Source organism: Nerophis lumbriciformis, linkage group LG18 (assembly GCF_033978685.3).
Source record: "Nerophis lumbriciformis linkage group LG18, RoL_Nlum_v2.1, whole genome shotgun sequence".
In the NCBI taxonomy this organism is placed as follows: Eukaryota; Metazoa; Chordata; class Actinopteri; order Syngnathiformes; family Syngnathidae; genus Nerophis; species Nerophis lumbriciformis.
The window spans coordinates 44680001-44703043 of record NC_084565.2 but is presented as its reverse complement, the minus strand read 5'-3'; the positions used below and the strand labels follow the sequence as shown (position 1 = coordinate 44703043).

Below are 23043 nucleotides of genomic sequence, written 5' to 3'. Positions count from 1 at the left end.
CACTTCTGCTCAAGCTTATCGGCGACTTGCAGATTCTAATACTTGACTTGGTATCATTACCAGAGGTGGGTAGAGTAGCCAGAAATTGTACTCAAGTAAGAGTACTGTTACTTTAGAGATTCATTACTCAAGTAACAGTAAGGAGTAGTCACCCAAATATTTACTTGAGTAAAAGTAAAAAGTATGTTGTGGAAAAAACTACTCAAGTACTGAGTAACTGATGAGTAACATACACACATATATATATATATATATATATATATATATATATATATATATATATATATATATACATACATTGATATATACAGTATATAATTTATATTTATTTATTTTGCCGTTTTTGTTTACATGTTAAATGTTAAATGTTTAACACATATAGATTCCTTTCTTTCATGAAGACAAGAATATAAGTTGGTGTATTACCTGATTCTGATGACTTGCATTGATAGGAATCAGACAGTGGTGCTGATAACGTCCACGTTTTCAAATGGAGGAGAAAAAAAGTTCCTCCTTTCAGTCTAATACCACATGAAAGTGGTTGGTTTTTGGTATCTTATTTGTCCAGCTTCCATATTCGTTTTTATACACTTTACAAGAAATACATTGGCGGCAAACTCCGTTGCTTCCTAGCTTGTTTGCGCTGGCTTTCGGAGACTCTTATTTTGAAAGCGCAGGCGCGATGGAGCGGCACTTTTATTGTGAAGACAGGAACTGTGCAGTCAATCTTTAGGCTTTTGACGGGATGTACGGTTGAAATAAAAAGGGGACTTTTTTACTTCACACTTTTGATTGATTGATTGGAACTTTTATTAGTAGATTGCACAGTACAGTACATATTCCGTACAATTGACCACTAAATGGTAACTCCCGAATAAGTTTTTCAACTTGTTTAAGTCAGGTCATGTGACCGCCTGGCTCTGTTTGATTGGTCCAACGTCACCAGTGACTGCATCTGATTGGTGGAACGGAGTGAACGTTACCAGTGACTGTATTTGTTGAAACGCAGGCACTATGAAGGTCTGTTTGACAGACCAAAACAAACAAAGCGTGCATTAACAGATCGATAAAAATTAGTAGCGAGTAGCGAGCTGAATGTAGATAAAAGTAGCGTTTCTTCTCTATAAATATACTCAAGTAAAAGTATGTTGCATTAAAACTACTCTTAGAAGTACAATTTATCCCAAAAGTTACTCAAGTAGATGTAACGGAGTAAATGTAGCGTGTTACTACCCACCTCTGATCATTACTGTCAGTTTGCTATGTGTTTTTTGTTTTGTTTAGCTGTCTAGTTCTCGAGTCCTTCAGTGTTGATAATAATTGTAAGAAACATACTTTATTTGTCGCCATGAAGTGATTTAGAAGCAACTTCTCACTGGGGAGGCACATTAGTCGCTCACAAGCTAGCGAGGACGGACACTGTTGACATTTTTGTCCGCTTGCCAGCACACACAGCTAGAATGTGTTGTCAACACGCATTATCACGATATAACGATAGCATTAAAAGCGATGTCGTCGGCCAAATGTGCATATATATATATACTGTGTGTGTGTGTGTGTGTGTGTGTGTGTGTGTGTGTATATATACTACCGTTCAAAAGTTTGGGGTCACCCAAACAATTGTGTTTTCCATGAAAAGTCACACTTATTCACCACCATACGTTGTGAAATGAATAGAAAATAGAGTCAAGACATTGACAAGGTTAGAAATAATGATTTGTATTTGAAATAAGATTTTTTTTTTTACATCAAACTTTGCTTTCGTCAAAGAATCCTCCATTTGCAGCAATTACAGCATTGCAGACCTTTGGCATTCTAGCTGTTAATTTGTTGAGGTAATCTGGAGAAATTGCACCCCACGCTTCTAGAAGCAGGTCCTACAAGTTGGATTGGTTGGATGGGCACTTCTTGCGTACCATACGGTCAAGCTGCTCCCACAACAGCTCAATGGGGTTCAGATCTGGTGACCGCGCTGGCCACTCCATTACCGATAGAATACCAGCTGCCTGCTTCTTCTCTAAATAGTTCTTGCACAATTTGGAGGTGTGTTTGGGGTCATTGTCCTGTTGTAGGATGAAATTGGCTCCTATCAAGCGCTGTCCACTGGGTATGGCATGGCGTTGCAAAATGGAGTGATAGCCTTCCTTATTCAGAATCCCTTTTACCCTGTACAAATCTCCCACCTTACCAGCACCAAAGCAACCCCAGACCATCACATGACCTCCACCTTGCTTAACAGATGGCGTCAGGCATTCTTCCAGCATCATTTCAGTTGTTCTGCGTCTCACAAACGTTCTTCTTTGTGATCCAAACACCTCAAACTTGGATTCATCCGTCCACAACACTTTTTTCCAGTTTTCCTCTGTCCAATGTCTGTGTTCTTTTGCCCATCTTAATCTTTGTCTTTTATTGGCCAGGCTTTTTCTTTGCCACTCTGCCTTGAAGCCCAGAATCCCGCAGCCGCCTCTTCACTGCAGATGTTGACACTGGTGTTTTGCGGGTACTATTTCATGAAGATGCCAGTTAGGGACCTGTGAGGCGTCTGTTTCTCAAACTAGAGACTCTAATGTACTTATCTTCTTGCTCAGTTGTGCAACGTGGCCTTCCACTTCTTTTTCTACTCTGGTTAGAGCCTGTTTGTGCTGTCCTCTGAAGGGAGTAGTACACACCGTTGTAGGAAATCTTCAACTTCTTAGCAATTTCTCGCATGGAATAGCCTTCATTTCTAAGAACAAGAATAGACTGTCGAGTTTCAGATGAAAGTTCTCTTTTTCTGGCCATTTTGAGCGTTTAATTGACCCCACAAATGTGATGCTCCAGAAACTCAATCTGCTCAAAGGAAGGTCAGTTTTGTAGCTTCTGTAACGAGCTAAACTGTTTTCAGATGTGTGAACATGATTGCACAAGGGTTTTCTAATCATCAATTAGTCTTCTGAGCCAATGAGCAAACACATTGTACCATTAGAACACTGGAGTGATAGTTGCTGGAAATGGGCCTCTATACACCTATGTAGATATTACACCAAAAACCAGACATTTTCAGCTAGAATAGTCATTTACCACATTAGCAATGTATAGAGTGTATTTCTTTAAAGTTAAGACTAGTTTAAAGTTATCTTCATTGAAAAGTACAGTGCTTTTCCTTAAAAAATAAGGACATTTCCATGTGACCCCAAACTTTTGAACGGTAGTTTTTATATATATACAGTGGGGCAAAAAAGTATTTAGTCAGCCACCGATTGTGAAGTTCTCCCACTTAAAATGAAGTCAGAGGTCTGTAATTTTCATCATAGGTACACTTCAACTGTGAGAGACAGAATGTGAAAAAAAAATCCAGGAATTCACATTGTAGGAATTTTAAAGAATTTATTTGTAAATCATGGTGGAAAATAAGTATTTGGTCACTTCAAACAAGGAAGATCTCTGGCTCTCAGAGACCTGTAACTTTTTCTTTAAGAAGCTCTTCTGTCTTCCACTTGTTACCTGTATTAATGGCACCTGTTTGAACTGGTTATCTGTATAAAAGACACCTGTCCACAGCCTCAAACAGTCAGACTCCAAACTCCACTATGGCCAAGACCAAAGAGCTGTCAAAGGACACCAGGAAAATTATTGTAGACCTGCACCAGACTGTGAAGAGTGAATCTACAATAGGTAAGCAGCTTGGTGTGAAAAAATCAACTGTGGGAGCAATTATCAGAAAATGGAAGACATACAAGACCACTGATAATCTCCCTCGATCTGGGGCTCCACGCAAGATCACATCCCGTGGGTTCAAAATGATCATGAGAACGGTGAGCAAAAATCCCAGAACCACACGGGGGGACCTGGTGAATGACCTGCAGAGAGCTGGGACCAAAGTAACAAAGGTTACCATCAGTAACACACTACGCCGACAGGGAATCAAATCCTGCAGTGCCAGACGTGTCCCCCTGCTTAAGCCAGTGCATGTCCAGGCCCGTCGGAAGTTTGCCAGAGAGCACATGGATGATACAGCAGAGGATTGGGAGAATGTCATGTGGTCAGATGAAACCAAAATAGAACTTTTTGGTATAAACTCAACTCGTCGTGTTTGGAGGAAGAAGAATACTGAGTTGCATCCCAAGAACACCATACCTACTGTGAAGCATGGGGGTGGAAACATCATGCTTTGGGGCTGTTTTTCTGCTAAGGGGACAGGCCGACTGATCCGTGTTAAGGAAAGAATGAATGGGGCCATGTATCGTGAGATTTTGAGCCAAAACCTCCTTCCATCAGTGAGAGCTTTGAAGATGAAACGTGGCTGGGTCTTCCAGCATGACAATGATCCCAAACACACCGCCCGGGCAACGAAGGAGTGGCTCCGTAAGAAGCATTTGATAGTCCTGGAGTGGCCTAGCCAGTCTCCAGACCTCAACCCCATAGAAAATCTGTGGAGGGAGTTGAAAGTCCGTGTTGCTCGGCGACAGCCCCAAAACATCACTGCTCTCGAGAAGATCTGCATGGAGGAATGGGCCAAAATACCAGCTACTGTGTGTGCAAACCTGGTAAAGACCTATAGTAATCGTTTGACCTCTGTAATATAACCTTTGTTGGCAATAACAAAGTATTGAGTTGAATTTTTGTTATTGACCAAATACTTATTTTCCACCATAATTTACAAATAAATTCTTTAAAAATCCTACAATGTGAATTCCTGGATTTTTTTTTCACATTCTGTCTCTCACAGTTGAAGTGTACCTATGATGAAAATTACAGACCTCTGTCATCATTTGAAGTGGGAGAACTTGCACAATTGGTGGCTGACTAAATACTTTTTTGCCCCACTGTATATATATATATATATATATATATATATATATATATATAGTGTCTTAATAAGGTTATCCAAAAAATAGTGCTCGATACCATAGTAGAGCGCAATATATGTATGTGTGGGGAAAAAAAATCACAAGACTATTTCATCTCTACAGGCCTGTTTCATGAGGGGGGGTTCCCTCAATCATCAGGAGATTTTAATGGGAGCATTCACATACCATGGATTATATAGGGCACAGAGTGGGTGGGTACAGGCTGGTGTAGGGGCGTGGTGATTGGCTCATGTGTTACCTAGGAGGTGTTTCCGTCTGTGGCGGCATGCTGTTACAATTTCGCTGCGCTTGTTGAGGGATGACAGGTCTGGACGGTATATAATAAACAGTTTTTCTTTCAAGCATAGGTTGCATCTTTTATTACCACTATTGTAAGGTGTGCTGGATGCAAGAATTTGCCATGTTATTGAATATTCAACATTATTGTCTTTGAGGTCCCAAATGTGTTTGCTGAGTTCTGTGGTATTCCGCAGGTTTTGGTTCCTGAAAGAAGCCTTGTGATTGTTCCATCTGGTTTTAAACTCTCCCTCGGTTAATCCTACATATGTGTCGGATGTGTTAATGTCCTTGCGTGTTACCTTAGATTGGTAGACAACTGAAGTTTGTAAGCACCCCCCGTTGAGAGGGCAATCAGGTTTCTTTCGACAGTTGCAACCTTTGTTGGTTTTGGAGTCGCTCTGTCCGGGGGCCGACGGCTCATTTGCAATTGTTTTGTTGTGGTTTGAGATGATTTGTCGTATATTGTTCATACAGCTGTAGCTCAATTTAATGTTGTTCTTGTTGAATACTTTTCTTAGGGTGTTGTCTTTGGGAAAGTGTTTGTCAATCAGATTGAGGAATTTGTGTCCAATGTTAGTTGAGACGTTTTTGCTGTATGGGGGGTTGTACCAGATGATGTCGTTTCGTTTTCTGTTCTTTTTCGGTTGGTTTCCTGGCGTGGGTTCATAGGTGAGGGTGAGATTGTATCCGCTTTCATCAAGGGCTTTTTGGTACGGGGGGGTTGCTTGGTCAAATTCAGCTTTGCTAGATGACAGCATCGATAGCCTTTTATTAATTCCGGTAGGTATTCTTTTCGTGGTGGTGGGTGGGTGGTTGCTGTCATGGTGCACGTATTGGAGTGTTGTGTTGGGTTTCGTGAATGGTTGGTAGCTGTTATTTCTCAGGTTGAAAGTGACGTCAAGGAAGTTGACGGTTTGCTTGTTGGCTTCAATCGTGATCCGTAGGCCGTTCTCTTTGAAAATTTGGCATATGCGCTTCTTGGTATTCTCGCTGCTCCTTGGCGAGGCGCGACACACTGCCAGTCCGTCATCACGGTAAATACCAAGGTTCAGATTGAGGCTGGCGAGCTGGGAGAGGAGGAAACTCCCAACGAGTTCACACGTTTCTGCTCCGTCAAAACTTCCCATAGTGACGTCAAATGTTGCATTGTTCTTTTTTTGCCATGGTGTACTGTTGTGGATGAGAATGGAGTTTTTTGCGTGGATGATGATGTTTCTTTCGTTGCCTGTGATTGAGTCGTAGTCTGAGGCGAAGTCTAGTGCTTGAGTCAGTAGGTCTTGCGTGATGGAAGGGTAAAATTCCTCGATATCAAAGGAGATAAAGTTGTGCTGTTGTTTGTCTTGGATGTTGTTGAACCATTTGATTACTGCTGCTGTATTTCTCCATTGGTTGAGTGGTGTTTTGTCCTTGATTTTTGTGTTGACTCTGTCCAGGATTATTTTGCTGATTTTTCCTATTTCAGATTTAGTTGGGTTTATTAGTCGGCATGTTGGGTTATTTGCGAAGTTGGGTTTGTGGTCCTTCAATGTGATGAAGGCTTCCTTGTTGGCTGTGGCGTCCACCCTGTCCTCAATATATATATATATCTTTTAGCACAACACGTAGAGGACAAACTGGAAATATGCATACTTGCAAATGAGACTAAAAAGTGTAAGAAATAGCATTTATCGGCTCAGTGTTAAATGTTCATTAACAAAAGACATTATTACCACATGAACATTCACAAAATGTTGGTTCAAGTGTCAAAGGTACCTACCCCTACTCCACATATAATCAATGTATTTGTGGCGTACCAAATTTGTTCATGGCGGTCAGCGTCAAACAAATGAGTTTATGAGAAGACTTTAGTGCGAGTGTGTCAATGAAGACAAATATTGCAGCGCTACCTAAACAGTGTTGCACTGTGGAAGACTATGAAGGGTGCAATCAATGTGTCCTGCACAAAACAGCCAAAGAAGGCTCCTTCAAATGGGAAAGCAAGCCTCTGAAGACTGCTGCCCGTGATGACAGTCTTGCATCATCAACGCTGGCTCCTACAATTCTTTTCAAATGTTGTCGACTCAACCTAAGTGGGTTGTTGTCATGATTTAATGACGTGCGCCCCAAACTTCCTGCTTTTTAGGTAGGACCGCCACCCAAGCTGATTTTGTGTGTGTGTGTGTGTGTGTGTGTGTGTGTGTGTGTGTGTTGGTGAGGCTCTGGGTGTTGTGAGGTAATACTTAAATCCATGATTGAGTGGAACAGGATTTACTTTCTTCAGTCCATGCTGCCTTGCTCAGGAACTATTAAGAGTCCACTTTTTTTTTCTTTCTGACACTTACTGAGTGGGTCATGTGACTTGTGTGCAGCCAACTGATTTGAGTTCAGTGCTCATTTCTTACAAAAATGCTTTGCTGTTTGTCTTCATTTGGCCTCCCTCGTGTTCGCATCGCAGCCTCACACACCACCAGGTCTCCCTCCCCTGAGTGTAATGTGTGTGTGTGTGTGTGTGTGTGCGCGTGTGTGCTAATGAGCCCCCCAGTGAAAAGTCATCGTTTAGTCTCTGTTACTTTTTGAAGACTTCATCATGGCCTCTCTGTCAAACATGGCTGCACGCTCACCTGGCTGAGGTGAGCAGGGTGACGAGTTTGATGCGGGATTTAGTCCGACTTGAGAGGATTAGGAGAACCTTTCATGTCAGCACACTTCAGCAGGAAAAGCATGGGGGATGGGGCGGTGGCGGGCAGGCGGAAACTGCAAGCCTCTTTTTTTATTTTTTTTAAACACAAATCACCTATTATCCACCTTTGTCTTTTATGGCATGTGTGAGAGTGACATATTTTTAAGTGTTCTTTTTAAATGCATAGTCATGTTTAAATCAGCTAGTATTTTCCCATGTAGTGTGTCTTCTCGTGACCGCCTTGCTTTTATCTTATGTCCGCTAGTAAACTCTTTGTTTTGTCTTAAGGCAGGCCTGGGCAATTATTTTGACTCCGGGGGGCCAAATTTAGAGAAAAAAATTTGTGTGTGTGTATATATATATATATATATATATATATATATATATATATATATATATATATATATATATATATATATATATATATATTAGAGATGCGCGGATAGGCAATTATTTCATCCGCAACCGCATCAGAAAGTCGTCAACCATCCGCAATCCACCCGATCTAACATTTGATCAGAACTGCATCCGCCCGCCATCCGCCCGCACCCGCCCGTTGTTATATATCTAATATAGACGATGCAAGGCATTAGTGAGGTTGTAAAGCTTTTGCCTGTTAAAGAAAGGAGACTGATCCAACGCAGCACAGACATTCGCGTGCCACGCTGTCACGACCCAGACGCACACCAGTGCGCAATCATATGGGAGCGCGTCTCGCTGCCGGCGACGGCCGGGTATATAGGCCCGACGCTCCAGCGCCATCCATTTTCAGGGCTAGTTGATTCGGCAGGTGGGTTGTTACACACTCCTTAGCGGGTTCCAACTTCCATGGCCACCGTCCTAGCTGCTGTCTATATCAACCAGGGTGAGCCCCACCCCTTTCGTGAGCGCACTGCGCGCGGAGTGACCCCTGTTACGAGCCCCCGGCCACGGGGGTGGCGGGCAGGTAAGCTGCTTACCTGCTGTGCGTGACGCCGGCCGCGGCGAAGGCGGACGAGGTGGGGTGTCGGTGCGGTGGGCGCGGTGGTGACCCTGGACGTGCGTCGGGCCCTTCTCGCGGATCACCTCAGCTACGGCTCCCGGTGGGGCCCTCTCGGGGGAAGGGGCCTCGGTCCCGGACCCCGGCGAGGCGTCGGGGGCCTTCTCCGCTCCGTAAAAGTGTCCATCTCTTTTTTTTTTTTTTCTTCTGTTGTGGCATATGCAGCAGGTGCCTGCTCGTTTTTCGTATGTGGGTAACATTTAAATATGTATATATTGTAATGTTCCCAGGAACGTAGGCTCATAGACTTATTCGTTTGTCTCGTATTTATTGTAATAAGATGCAATGTAACCACACAACAGCTCCAATGTGCGTCTCCCCTCTTTCCCGGCAAAACTCGAACTAACACTTCCTGTCAACAACGTCACTTCCCTAACTTGCCCGGAAGTCCCGCCCCCCAGCCAAAGCCATTGGCTAACACCCCGTAGCTAGCCGCTACATCATATTTCCGAATTGGTTTAACTGCCACCCGCCTGAATCTATTTAAAATCTAATTTTTTTTTATTTCAATCGCCCGACCCGACCCGACCCGACCCGACCCGCTGATAAAATCTAATTTTTTTAAATTTCATCCGCCCGATTCGCGGATAATCCGCGGACTCCGCGGTTGTGCCCGCAAACCGGGCATCTCTAATATATATATATATATATATATATATATATATATATATATATATATATATATATATATATACAGTGGGGCAAAAAAGTATTTAGTCAGCCACCGATTGTGCAAGTTCTCCCAATTAAAATGATGACAGAGGTCTGTAATTTTCATCATAGGTACACTTCAACTGTGAGAGACAGAATGTGAAAAAAAAAATCCAGGAATTCACATTGTAGGAATTTTTAAGAATTTATTTGTAAATTATGGTGGAAAATAAGTATTTGGTCACTTCAAACAAGGACGATCTCTGGCTCTCACAGACCTGTAACTTCTTCTTTAAGAAGCTCTTCTGTCCTCCACTCGTTACCTGTATTAATGGCACCTGTTTGAACTGGTTATCTGTATAAAAGACACCTGTCCACAGCCTCAAACAGTCAGACTCCAAACTCCACTATGGCCAAGACCAAAGAGCTGTCGAAGGACACCAGGAAAAGAATTGTAGACCTGCACCAGACTGTGAAGAGTGAATCTACAATAGACAAGCAGTTTGGTGTGAAAAAATCAACTGGGAGCAATTATCAGAAAATGGAAGACATACAAGACCACTGATAATCTCCCTCGATCTGGGGCTCCACGCAAGATCTCATCCCGTGGGGTCAAAATGATCATGAGAACGGTGAGCAAAAATCCCAGAACCACACGGGGGGACCTGGTGAATGACCTGCAGAGAGCTGGGACCAAAGTAACAAAGGTTACCATCAGTAACACACTACGCCGACAGGGAATCAAATCCTGCAGTGCCAGACGTGTCCCCCTGCTTAAGCCAGTGCATGTCCAGGCCCGTCTGAAGTTTGCCAGAGAGCACATGGATGATACAGCAGAGGATTGGGAGAATGTCATGTGGTCAGATGAAACCAAAATAGAACTTTTTGGTATAAACTCAACTCGTCGTGTTTGGAGGAAGAAGAATACTGAGTTGCATCCCAAGAACACCATACCTACTGTGAAGCATGGGGGTGGAAACATCATGCTTTGGGGCTGTTTCTCTGCTAAGGGGACAGGCCGACTGATCCGTGTTTAGGAAAGAATGAATGGGGCCATGTATCGTGAGATTTTGAGCCAAAACCTCCTTCCATCAGTGAGAGCTTTAAAGATGAAACGTGACTGGGTCTTCCAGCATGACAATGATCACAAACACACCGCCCGGCCAACGAAGGAGTGGCTCCGTAAGAAGCATTTGAAAGTCCTGGAGTGGCCTAGCCAGTCTCCAGACCTCAACCCCATAGTAAATCTGTGGAGGGAGTTGAAAGTCCGTGTTGCTCGGCGACAGCCCCAAAACATCACTGCTCTCGAGAAGATCTGCATGGAGGAATGGGCCAAAATACCAGCTATTGTGTGTGCAAACCTGGTAAAGACCTATAGTAATCGTTTGACCTCTGTTATTGCCAACAAAGGTTATATTACAAAGTATTGAGTTGAATTTTTGTTATTGACCAAATACTTATTTTCCACCATAATTTACAAATAAATTATTTAAAAATCCTACAATGTGAATTCCTGGATTTTTACAGACCTCTGTCATCATTTTAAGTGGGAGAACTTGCACAATTGGTGGCTGACTAAATACTTTTTTGCCCCACTGTATATATATATATTTTATTTTTTTTACACACGTGTGTGTGTATATATTAGTATATGTATGTGTGTGTATAGATATATGGAGAAATGAAGTCATTTTTAAAACAATTTTCCTGTATTCTAATATACTTCAACTCTGACAGGGGCTTGGTTGGGCGATCTCAGCACAGTCCTGTTACCTCAATTGTTTTTTGATGGTATTTGTTTATCTTTAAGTACACATTTTTATGTTGAATCACTGCAATGTTCTCAGTGTCAACATGCTTTTAGCGTAAATACCATGTAGCTCTACTCCACGCTAAAAAAAACTCCCAACTCACTCCTGTTACATTCAGTCCCTTTACCCTTTCACGCAGGCGTTGTCCTACAGCCCCCACACTGCTGCCATAACCTGACTCTTGCTCACATGTTCATGGCTACCTTGCAGTGGATGTGTCCAAATAGACATCAGTGCATCAAACGCAGCGGCCTTTTGTGCGTCTGTCAGAGCCAGCGGGCCGAGCCTCATTGTTCCAGAACTGTTTGTTTTAAAGTGTGTGTGTGTGCGTGTTTAGGGTCCCTGAAGGGCCTTGCAGATGGCGTGGAGTCGAGTGTGTGTGCGTGACACCAAGTGCTGTCTGAAGGTGACAGCACACCCACTGGAGAATCTTCCAGAACTCCAGCCAGGGTCCCTCTCAGGTCCAGGGACCTGCGCTAGGGGCTTGGCCAGGAAGTGCGGCGTGACGTGAGCTAGACCTGGCCGATAAAACGATATCAATATATATATATATAAACGTAATGGATATCAATAGAAAATGTGTTTGATAGTTTTTGGTCTCTGTAGCGAAGCAAGGTTGGTTGCATGAACAAAGTCACTCTCTCTGGTAACCTAGCAACGCAGGAAGTGATTGTTGATCAGTGGGAGTGACATGTTAACAGTATCCACTAGTGATGGGTCCGGCAACACCGATGCATCGGCGCATGCGTCGAGCTCATAGAGCAAAACCCTGTGTCGGTTTTAGAAAGTCACGTGACCGATCATGAGCTGTTTTGGTCACGTGACCGATACGCCAACTGTGTCGCCTCCTCTGTGCCCTGTGAGCGGCTCTTTTCTACAGCCGGAGAAATAATAACTAAGAAGAGAAATCGTCTAAAATGTAATACGTCGGAAAAACTTTTTATTTTTATTTTTATAAAAATGTGTAAAAAAATAAAATTAAAAAAATTCCCAGTCCACATTTATCCACAACACGTTCTCTTAGATTTCCATGTTATGATACATGTTCACATTATTTATTGACTGTATCTAAAAAAGATACAAATATATTTTTATTTAAATGAAGATATGAAATAATCCTAAATGAAATACAATGACTCGGTTTATATTATTGTATATACTAGGGCAGGGGTCACCAACGCGGTGCCCGCGGTCACCAGGTAGCCCGTAAGGACCAGATCAGTCGCCCGCTGGCCTGTTCTAAAAATAGCTCAAAGAGCAGCACTTACCAGTGAGCTGCCTCTATTTTTTAAATTGTATTTATTTACTAGCAAGCTGGTCTCGCTTTGCTCCACATTTTTAATTCTAAAAGAGACAAAACTCAAATAGAATTTGAAAATCCAAGAAAATATTTTAAAGACTTGGTCTTCACTTGGAATAAGCGGTAGAAAATGGATGGATGGATGGGTCTTCACTTGTTTAAATCAATTCATTTATTTTTTTACTTTGCTTCTTATTACTTTTAGAAATACAATTTTAGAGAAAAAATACAACCTTAAAAATGATTTTAGGATTTTGAAACAAATATACCTTTTTACCTTTTAAATGTCTTCTTCTTTCCTGACAATTTAATTCAATGTTCAAGTCAATTTTTTTATTTTTTATTGTAAAGAATAATAAATATTTTAGCTTCTGTTTTTTCGACGAAGAATATTTGTGAAATATTTCTTTAAACTTACTATGATTAAAATTAAAAAAAATTATTCTGGCAATTCTAGAAAATCTGTAGAATCAAATTTAAATCTTATTTCAAAGTATTTTGAATTTCTTTTACAATTTTTGTTCTGGAAAATCTAGAAGAAATACTGATTTGTCTTTGTTAGAAATATAGCTTGGTCCAATTTGTTAAATATTCTAACAAAGTGCAGATTGGATTTTAACCAATTTAAAACATGTCATCAAAATTCTAAAATGTATCTTAATCAGGAAAAATTACTAATGATGCTCCATAAATTCTTTTTTTTAATTTTTTCAAAAAGATTCAAATTAGCTAGTTTTTCCTCTTCTTTTTGTCAGTTGAATTTTGAATTTTAAAGAGTCGAAATTGAAGATAAACTATGTTTAAAAATGTTATTTAAATTTTTTTCGTGTTTTCTCCTCTTTTAAACCGTTCAATTAAGTGTTTTTTTCATCATTTATTCCCTACAAAAAACCTTCCGTAAAAGGAAAAAAAAATGTACGACGGAATGACAGACAGAAATACCCTTTTTTTAAAATATATATACACATTTATTTAGCTATTCTTGTTTAAATCACACTTACGTGTAACTTACAAATGACAATAAATGTATTTATTTAAGTGTGTATCAAACTGGTAGCCCTTGGCATTAATCAGTACCCAAGAAGTAGTTTTTGGTTTCAAAAAGGTTGGTGACCCCTGTACTAGGGCATCAAATCAGTGTCAGTTGAGTCGGTCCATAGGTTGCCTGTAGGGATTTTTAATGTCCAGCAGATGTCAGTATTTAGTGACACAGTATCGACACAGTATCAATACAGTTTTGCAATGTGTCGAAACGCTTCATGACGCCTCATCAACCCATCACTAGTATCCACTATCAAGTTTGGTTGCACCATCTTGTTGTGTGGTGGTTGATTCTTTGCATGGAGTGAGAAGAGAAAGGTGGATAAAAGAGGAAAAGTCACTTGGACAGTATGGCAGTCTTTTGGAATGTTTTTCAAAGGGACCATAGTCAGACCAGTGTGGTCTGTTAATTATACAAGGCTCTCGTCCCCACCATAGAGCAGTGTTTTCAACCACTAGTGTGCCGTGAGATACAGTCTGGTGTGCCGTGGGAGATAATCTAATTTCACCTATTTGGGTTAAAAATATTTTTTGCAAAGCAGTAATTATAGTCTGCAAATGATGTGTTGTTGTTGAGTGTCGGTGCTGTCTAGAGCTGGGCAGAGTAACCGCGTAATACTCTTCCATATCAGTAGGTGGTAGCTAATTGCTTTGTAGATGTCGGAAACAGCGGGAGGCAGTGTGAAGGTAAAAAAGTGTCTTAATGCTTAAACCAAAAATAAACAAAAGGTGAGTGCCCCTAAGAAAAGGCATTGAAGCTTAGGGAAGGCTATGCAGAACCAAACTAAAACTGAACTGGCTGCAAAGTAAACAAAAAACAGAATGCTGGACGACAGCAAAGACTTACTGTGGAGCAAAGACAAAGTACATCCGAACATGACATGACAATCAACAACATCCCCACAAAGAAGGATAAAAACAACTGAAATATTCTTGATTGCTAAACCAAAGTAGATGTGGGAAATATCGCTCAAAGGAAGACATGAAACTGCTACAGGAAAATACCGACAAAACATGGAAAAGTCGCCAAAATAGGAGCGCAAGACAAGAAGTCAAACACTACACACAGGAAAACAGCAAAACAGTCCAAATAAGTCAGGGTGTGATGTGACAGGTGGTGACAGTACACCTACTTTGAGACAAGAGCTACAGTGATGCATGCTTGCTTATGCTTTAAAGTCATATCCAACAATTGCAACAGCGACGTTTCAATTAATGATTTCTGCTGGTGGTGTGCCTTGGCTGAAAAAAGGTTGAAAAACACTGCTCAAGAGCACAGCTGTAACTTCCTGGCACTAAACCTGCAGAAAAGTTATTCTCAGTTTTCTCTCTTTTAGTGATGTGCGGAACGATATTGAAAAATCGATGCTACCGATACCAGATCCGTATGCTCTAATATCAATCCTCCAATCAAAATGTTGATACTTTTGATACTTAAGTTCAGTGGTGTCCAAACTTTTCCCGCTAATTCAAAGTATGGGGGGGCCATATTGATATTTTTTGTAATTATAAATGCTAAAAACAGATATTGTATCAGCTTTGTATAATTGGTAACTAAGTATATTATGAATAATTGGTTAAAACGTTCAGTTTTTTCCCATGACATACTGATTTTTTAGCTCTTTTTTTCTTACACTTTTACTGGTGTTTTTTTCCCTATGTAAAAAAAATAGAATAAAAACAATAATATGATTGTGTAACTGGATAAGCTAGTGGCTAAAATGTGTTCAATGACACATTTAACAGTGTTTATTATTGTTGTATTTTTTTTAATTAATTCCTAAGTTGATATAATTGTATTGTTTAATTAACTTACCAAACTTTGTTTATATTTCAGGTACATTTTATTTCTATTTTGAGAGCTTCTAATATTTTAGTTCGGGGGTGTCAAGTGTAAGGGTGGTTGATTAGATTTTTTTTAAATGCTAAAAACAGAAATATATATTTAAGGACAAAACTTTGTGCTATAGGTGACTAGGTAATTAATAGCATTTTCTCATTACATTGCAATTGTTTGCTCTTTTTCGTACATTTTTACAGTTTTCTTTTTTAGATACGTTATTTAAAAATACACAACTTTTTAAAATTTTAGCAGACACGTCAAGTATTTTTACACAAAGTGTCAGTATCGCCGATACCAGCCTGAATTTTACTTGGTATCGGATCGTAAAGAAAACCAGTGGTATCGCACATCACTATCCTGTACATTTTCACACTTGGCACTATTTTGTTATACTTTTAGCATATTCCTTATTTTTGCATTTTCATTTGAAGAGGTTATTGTCTAGTGTTGGGGCGGTATAGCTCGGTTGATAGAGTGGCCATGCCAGCAACTTGAGGGTTCCAGGTTCGATTCCCGCTTCCGCCATCTTAGTCCCTGCCGTTGTGTCCTTGGGCAAGACACTTGACCCACCTGCTCCCGGTGCCACCCACACTGCTTTAAATGTAACTTAGATATTGGCTTTCACTATGTAAAGCGCTTTGAGTCACTAGAGAAAAGCGCTATATAAGTATAATTCACTAGTGTTCAATGTGATTTTACTATTTTGTCGATTGTTTTTCATGCTTGTGTTGACATTTCCTTTCCTTTCTGCCTTGATGGCTGAGTAGATTATAATCAGAGGAAGGTTACATTTGAAATGAAAATGTTTTACATTTGATATAGTTTTCTCCTTATTTTCGATAAGCACTAAAAATATCAATAATTACATAATTAAAGACTTCTACCGTGATAGTTGTCAGCCATGTCGCCCAGGCCCATACTTGCCAACCCTCCCGGATTTTCCGGGAGACTCCCGAAATTCAGCGCCTCTCCCGAAAACCTCCCGAGACACATTTTCTCCCGAAAATCTCCCGAAATTCAGGCGGAGCTGGAGGCCACGCCCCCTCCAGCTCCATGCGGACCTGAGTCCGCTTTCCCACAATATAAAGAACGTCTACAGTAAAGCAGTCCGTCTGCCGTAAACAGCAATGTTGTGACACTCTTAAACAGGACAATACTGCCATCTAGTGCATTTAAAATGAAAGCACTTTTGTGCGTGCCACACAGCAATGCATCATCAGAGAGGGTGTTCAGCATGGTTAGAAAGATAGTGGCAGAGAATAGAACAAGGATGGACAATTCAACCCTTAACTCAACAATGAGTAGATGAGTGTTATGTGTGTGTATATGTGTAAATAAATGAACACTGAAATTCAAGTATTTATTTTATATATATATATATATATATATATATATATATATATATATATATATATATAGCTAGAATTCACTGAAAGTCAATTATTTCTTATATACCGTATTTTCCGCACTATTAGCAGCACCTAAAAACCACAAATTTACTCAAAAGCTGACAGTGCGGCTTATAACCCGGTGCGCTTTATATATGGATTAATATTAAGATTCATTTTCATAAAGTTTAGGTCTCGCAACTACGGTAAACAGCCGCCATCTTTTTTCCCCGTAGAAGAGGAAGCGCTTCTTCTTCTACGGCAAGCAACCGCCAAGGTAAGCACCCGCCCCCATAGAAGAGGAAGCGCTTCTTCTTCTACTGTAAGCAACCACCCGCCCCCGTAGAAGAAGAAGAAGCGCGCGGATATTACGTTTCATTTCCTTTGTGTGTTTACATCTGTAAAGACCACAAAATGGCTCCTACTAAGCGACATGTTTCCGGTTCATGAAAAGACGCAATCTCTCCATCCGCACACGGACTACTATTTCACAGCAACTGCCTAAAGACTTTCAAGAAAAGCTGGCTACTTTCCGTGCATATTGTAAAAACAAGATAGCTGAAAAAAAGATCCGGCCAGAGAACATTATCAACATGGACGAGGTTCCACTGACTTTTGATATTCCTGTGAACCGCACTGTGGATACAACGGGAGCACGTACGGTGAATATTCGCACCACAGGGAATGAGAAGTCATCCTTCACTGTGGTTCTAGCTTGCCATGCTAATGGCCAGAAACTTCCACCCATGGTGATATTCAAAAGGAAGACCTTGCCAAAAGAGACCTTTCCAGCCGGCGTCATCATAAAAGCTAACTCGAAGGGATGGATGAAGAAAAGATGAGCGAGTGGTTAAGGTAAGTTTAAGTTTACGCGAAGAGGCCGGGTGGCTTTTTTCACGCAGCTCCGTCCATGTTGATATACGACTCCATGCGCGCCCACATCACGCTGGTTTTTAATATATTATTAAAGTTTGACTGACCTATCTGACTGTTTTTTTGACATTCCTTTAGCGCAGTTAGATGCGGCTTATAACACGGGGCGGCTTATAGGTGGACAAAGTTTTGAAATATGCCGTTCATTGAAGGCGCGGCTTATAACCCAGGGCGGCTTATGGTGCGGAAAATACGGTATATGAAATACTTGACTTGGTGAATTCTAGCTGTAAATATACTCCTCCCCTCTTAACCACGCCCCCGCCCCAACCACGCCCCCCGCACCCACCCCCCACCTCCCGAAATTGGAGGTGTCAAGGTTGGCAAGTATGCCCAGGCGTAACGTGAGCTACGCCCCAGACCTCGCAGTAGAAACGGCAACGTGGTGCCGTGGCGTAAACAAGATGACTCCACACTGCAAAAAGTCAGTGTTCAAAAACAAGGAACAAAAAATAGAAAAATGAGGGGTATTTTTACTTGAACTAATCAAAATTATCTGCCAATAGAACAAGAAAATGTGGCTTGTCAAGACTTTCCAAAACAAGTCAAATTAGCTAACTTCAATGAACCCCAAAATAGCTTAATATAAGTATATTCTCACTAATAACAAGTGCACTTTTCTTGGTAGAAAAAAACAAATATGAGACATTTTATTTTTATTATAATAAAACATCACTAACTGTACAAGGTCTGCTGTCATTGGGATGCTGACTGCTAGAATCTTGTTATATTCCCCTTTTATTTGTGTCATTCTCGCTATTCCCGGGGTCTAAATTGGCGGTCAAAGTGTACCAACGTGTCGGATTACATCCTCAGCCAGATGAGAGGCATGATTTATTACAAGGAGCAAGGAAGCGAGGAAGCAGCTTACCACTCGATGATGTAAACATAGGCGCAAAAGCTAGTGATCATGGCTGCCGCTTTAAATAGTTAGTCTGCGTAAGCACTCATAATAACAATATCACTAATACACGGTTAATATTCAAGCCATGAAATGTAAATGTATTGTTGCCGTTTTTTGGATGGCTATTTATTGGGGTTTATGGGCGGGATAGAGGATTTTTATTCACGTTTATTTACGAGATAGAATGCATTAAAAGAAATACATCCGTCATGTCTTACATAATGATTGCGAACGATAGGAAAAAAAAAGAAAAAAGTGCAGTTCCTCTTTAAGTCACCCAGCAGCTATAAAATTATAAAAGGATATTGCTGAATAGGCGATATGTCCCTTTTACTTTTTTTTTTTTTTTTTCCTGACAGACCATGCAGATATGTTCACACACACACACACACACACACACACACACACACACACACACACACACACACACACACACACACACACACACACACACACACACGCACTTTTCTTGGTAGAAAAAACAAATATGAGACATTTTTTCTCAATAAGTTGAAAAATATTTTTAAATGAAGTAAATGCTAGTGCCATTATCTTGACATAATGATATGCGCTCGCCATTACATTTATTTATACTAAAAACTAATTTATTGTTCTTAATGGAAAGGCAACAAAGCTTGTTACTCTCGGGGTCTCCTAGCCGCTCAGGCAAATCATATTGTCTAAAAATGCATTTTTCCATCGACAACATGACATCATCGCGCCAAGTGCGTGCTCTTTCAGTCAATTAGTGCGCAAGGAATATATATATGTATATGTATATGTATGTATATGTATATATTTACAGCCCGGCCCTCGAACTATTTTTTTTGATTGTAATATTGAAGAATTTATCTAAATGTGCATGAACTATTTCTGTTCAAAATTGTTATAAATGTCAAATGTTTAAATATTAACGGTCAGTTTACTGTACTGTGCCAACTGTACTACTTTATGAGTACCTATTTTCTATTTCATTGAAAATAAAACAGCAAAGTCCATCTGTTTTAATTATGAGACACAATTGTGTCAAAGTCATGATTTTTTTTTTTTTTCATGCTTGAAACAAGAAATGGTTACTTTAAAGAAGTAGTTTTATACTTGTGAGTGTTGATGACACAGCTTTGCAACACTTGATATTCTAGTTTCAAGCATGTTTTACTCTATATAGGTCAGTGGTTCTCAAACTTTTTTTGTCATCCCCCACTTTGGACAAGGGGGAGTTTTCAAGCCCCACCTGTCCCCATCGCCCCAACAGAGCGCTAATGCCAAGCTTTAACATTTTCAAATTTATTGAACATCAAGTTGTATACATTCAAACTCAATAACATAAAATAACATTAAGTTCAATAATAAATAAAATAACTGTGCAGCTGTGGTATAACTTGCATCAAGTTCAATAATAAATAAAATAACTTCCATCAAGTTCAATAATAAATAAAACAAAAGTGTTATAACTTGCATCAAGTTCAATAATAAATCAAAAAAAGTGTTATAACTTGCATCACGTTCAATAATAAATCAAAAAAACTGTTATAACTTGCATCAAGTTCAATAATAAATCAAAAAAAGTGTTATAACTTGCATCACGTTCAATAATAAAAAAAAAAACTGTTATACCTTGCATCAAGTTCAATAATAAATCAAAGTGTTATAACTTGCATCAAGTTCAATAATAAATCAAAAAAAGTGTTATAACTTGCATCAAGTTCAATAATAAATCAAAAAAGTGTTAACTTGCATCAAGTTCAATAATAAATCAAAAAGTGTTATACCTTGCATCACGTTCAATAATAAATCAAAAAAAGTGTTATAACTTGCATCAAGTTCAATAATACATCAAATAACTTGCATCAAGTTCAATAATAAATAAAACAAAAGTGTTATAACTTGCATCAAGTTCAATAATAAAAAAAAAAGTGTTATAACTTGCATCAAGTTCAATAATAAATCAAAAAAAGTGTTATAACTTGCATCAAGTTCAATAATAAATCAAATAACTTGCATCAAGTTCAATAATAAATACCATAAAAGTGCCACTTTGCAATCTTTGCAAAAAAAAAAGGAGGAGCTATGCATTTGGCAAGACAGGGCAAGTGACAGCACTTTCCCCCAGGAGAGCCACCTTGCTTCACTGTGAAACAGCACGGCTGTATGATCAGCTCCCATTTCCTCACACAGTGCAGAGAACAGTCGCGCTTTCAGTGGTCGTGTTTTGATCAAATTTACCGCGCTCACATCTGTTAAAACCTCATTGAGTTCGGGGCTGAGCTGCCTTGACGCGAGTGCTTCCCGGTGAATGACACAGTGTGTGCCCGTCACATTTTTGTTTCTCTGCAGGCGCTGGCTCTGGCTCGACAACCTTTGAGGTGCGAGTCACAAATGTATATATTTGTGTAATTGTGATCCACACATTAGCCTGCTACCCATCCGCGCGAAAGTTTGTTCTGCTTAGCCCCGCCTCCATTAGTTACTGTTGCTATGTCTGTCAAACTTTCGCTCGTACCGAGAAATATAAACAGTAAAAATAAGTACCGGTAATTTCCATTTATTTATATAGCGGATTTCACAGACAGAATCACAAAGTGATTTACAGTGTGTATAGAAAATTAAAGCATAGTAAAAAAAATTATCTAAGAATATAATAATTTAAAAAAAAAAATTAAAGTGAAATTTCCTCCCGTTCCTCGCGCCCCACCTGTCATGTCTCTATTCCCCACCAGTGGGGCGCGCCCCACACTTTGAGAAACGCTGATATAGGTCATCAAATCTCAGCAACAAGCTGTAATATCTTACTGAGATCATTTAGGACCAAAACAAGTAAAACACTCTAACATAAAATCTGCTTAGTGAGAAGAATGATCTTATCAGACAGAAAATAAGCAAATATCACCCTTATTTGAGATATGTCATCTTACTTAGATTTCACTTTTTGCAGTGCATGAGCCGCTGTGATTGACGTGTGTCAGCAACACAAAGCTGTTGTTACCACTGCTGTCCTGAGGGGGCAGCACTGCTTGGTGAAGACACTTTAGTAACACTGCAAGCTGACCAATAGTGACCAACGTAACTTCCTCGGTGGAGATCATAAGAAGCTTAGTTTTGGACGATTGTGGTAAGACTTTGTGGTCCTTGACGTCCTCCTGGCAGGAACTGGATGAACCTTCGGGATGCAGAGACGGGCAAAGTACTGTGGCAGGGGACCGAGGACCTCTCCGTTCCCGGGGTCGAACACGAAGGTGCGTTCACCGTCTCCCGCGTAGACCTCGACGCCTGCAATTTTTGGACCGTCGCCATTGTCATACCCCTCCCCGTGTCCCCAGCTCGCGTCCCAAAGAAGATCCTGAAGTGCAAAGCGGTTTCCAGAGAGCTCAACTTTTCCTCGTCGGAGAAGCTGGAGAAGTTCCGTCTGGAGCAGAAGGTCTTCTTCAAGGGACAATGTCTAGAAGGTGACTTTCATCATCCACTCTTTTTATTGTATTTAGTGAAGAAGCGCATTTAAAATGGCAATCATTGAATGGCATTTTACCACAAACATGTTCCTAGCCCTTTCCTGCTCCGTCACTGATAAGAACATCATTGCAAAAGTTCCCCTAGTGGTTGTCTTGTTTTGTTTTTACGGTCAGAATTGTTTCAGAAAGGTAAGCCGATTTTAGGTTTTAATTATTTAAAACTTGTTTCGGCACTCAAAAAAGTAAATGCAACAATTTATTCCCCATGAATTTGTTTTAGTACAAAACATTCATCAAATTAAATCCAAGTTGGATGGAAGAAAAAAAAAGTATAAAATCGTTTCACTCGAGTTAGTCCCTCCCCTTCCATATATACATACATACATACATACATACATACATACATACCGGAAAGTATTCACGCTACTTCACCTTTTCCCACATTTTGTCATGTTACAGCCTTATTCCAAAATGGAATAAATTCATTTAATGTCCTCAAAATTATTCATACAATTCCCCGTAATGACAATGTGAGAAGTTTTTTTTAATTATTATTTTCCAAATTTATCAAAAATAACAAAATCACACTATTGAGCAAAAGCAGTGAATACTTGTGTACATGTGATTTTTTTTTAAATTTTCTTTTAACTTTTTTATTTTCAATACATTTTTTAAATAAAATAAAAATAAAAAACTTTTCATATTTTCATTATGGGGTATTGTATGTAAAATTTTGAGGACAAAAGTGCATTTTTTCCATTTTGGAATAATTGTGTAACATAATGTGAAAAAAGTGAGGCACTTTGAATACTTATATGTATTTATATATAATATATATTTTCCCATTAACACATTTGTGTACAAAACTAAATTAAATAAAAATAAAATTCAAGTTT

The 23043-nt window shown here is 39.8% G+C and overlaps 1 protein-coding gene across 1 annotated transcript in view; it reads left to right on the top strand.

The window, feature by feature from the left end:
- The window catches only part of pde6d (phosphodiesterase 6D, cGMP-specific, rod, delta), a 42741-nt gene that overhangs the window by 11224 nt on the left and 8474 nt on the right, over positions 1-23043 (top strand). Inside the window, exons 2-3 of the mRNA XM_061978459.1 lie at positions 21846-21934; positions 22019-22144. Coding sequence (XP_061834443.1) covers positions 21846-21934; positions 22019-22144 — 215 coding nt within the window. The remainder of the gene's footprint in view (positions 1-21845; positions 21935-22018; positions 22145-23043) is intronic.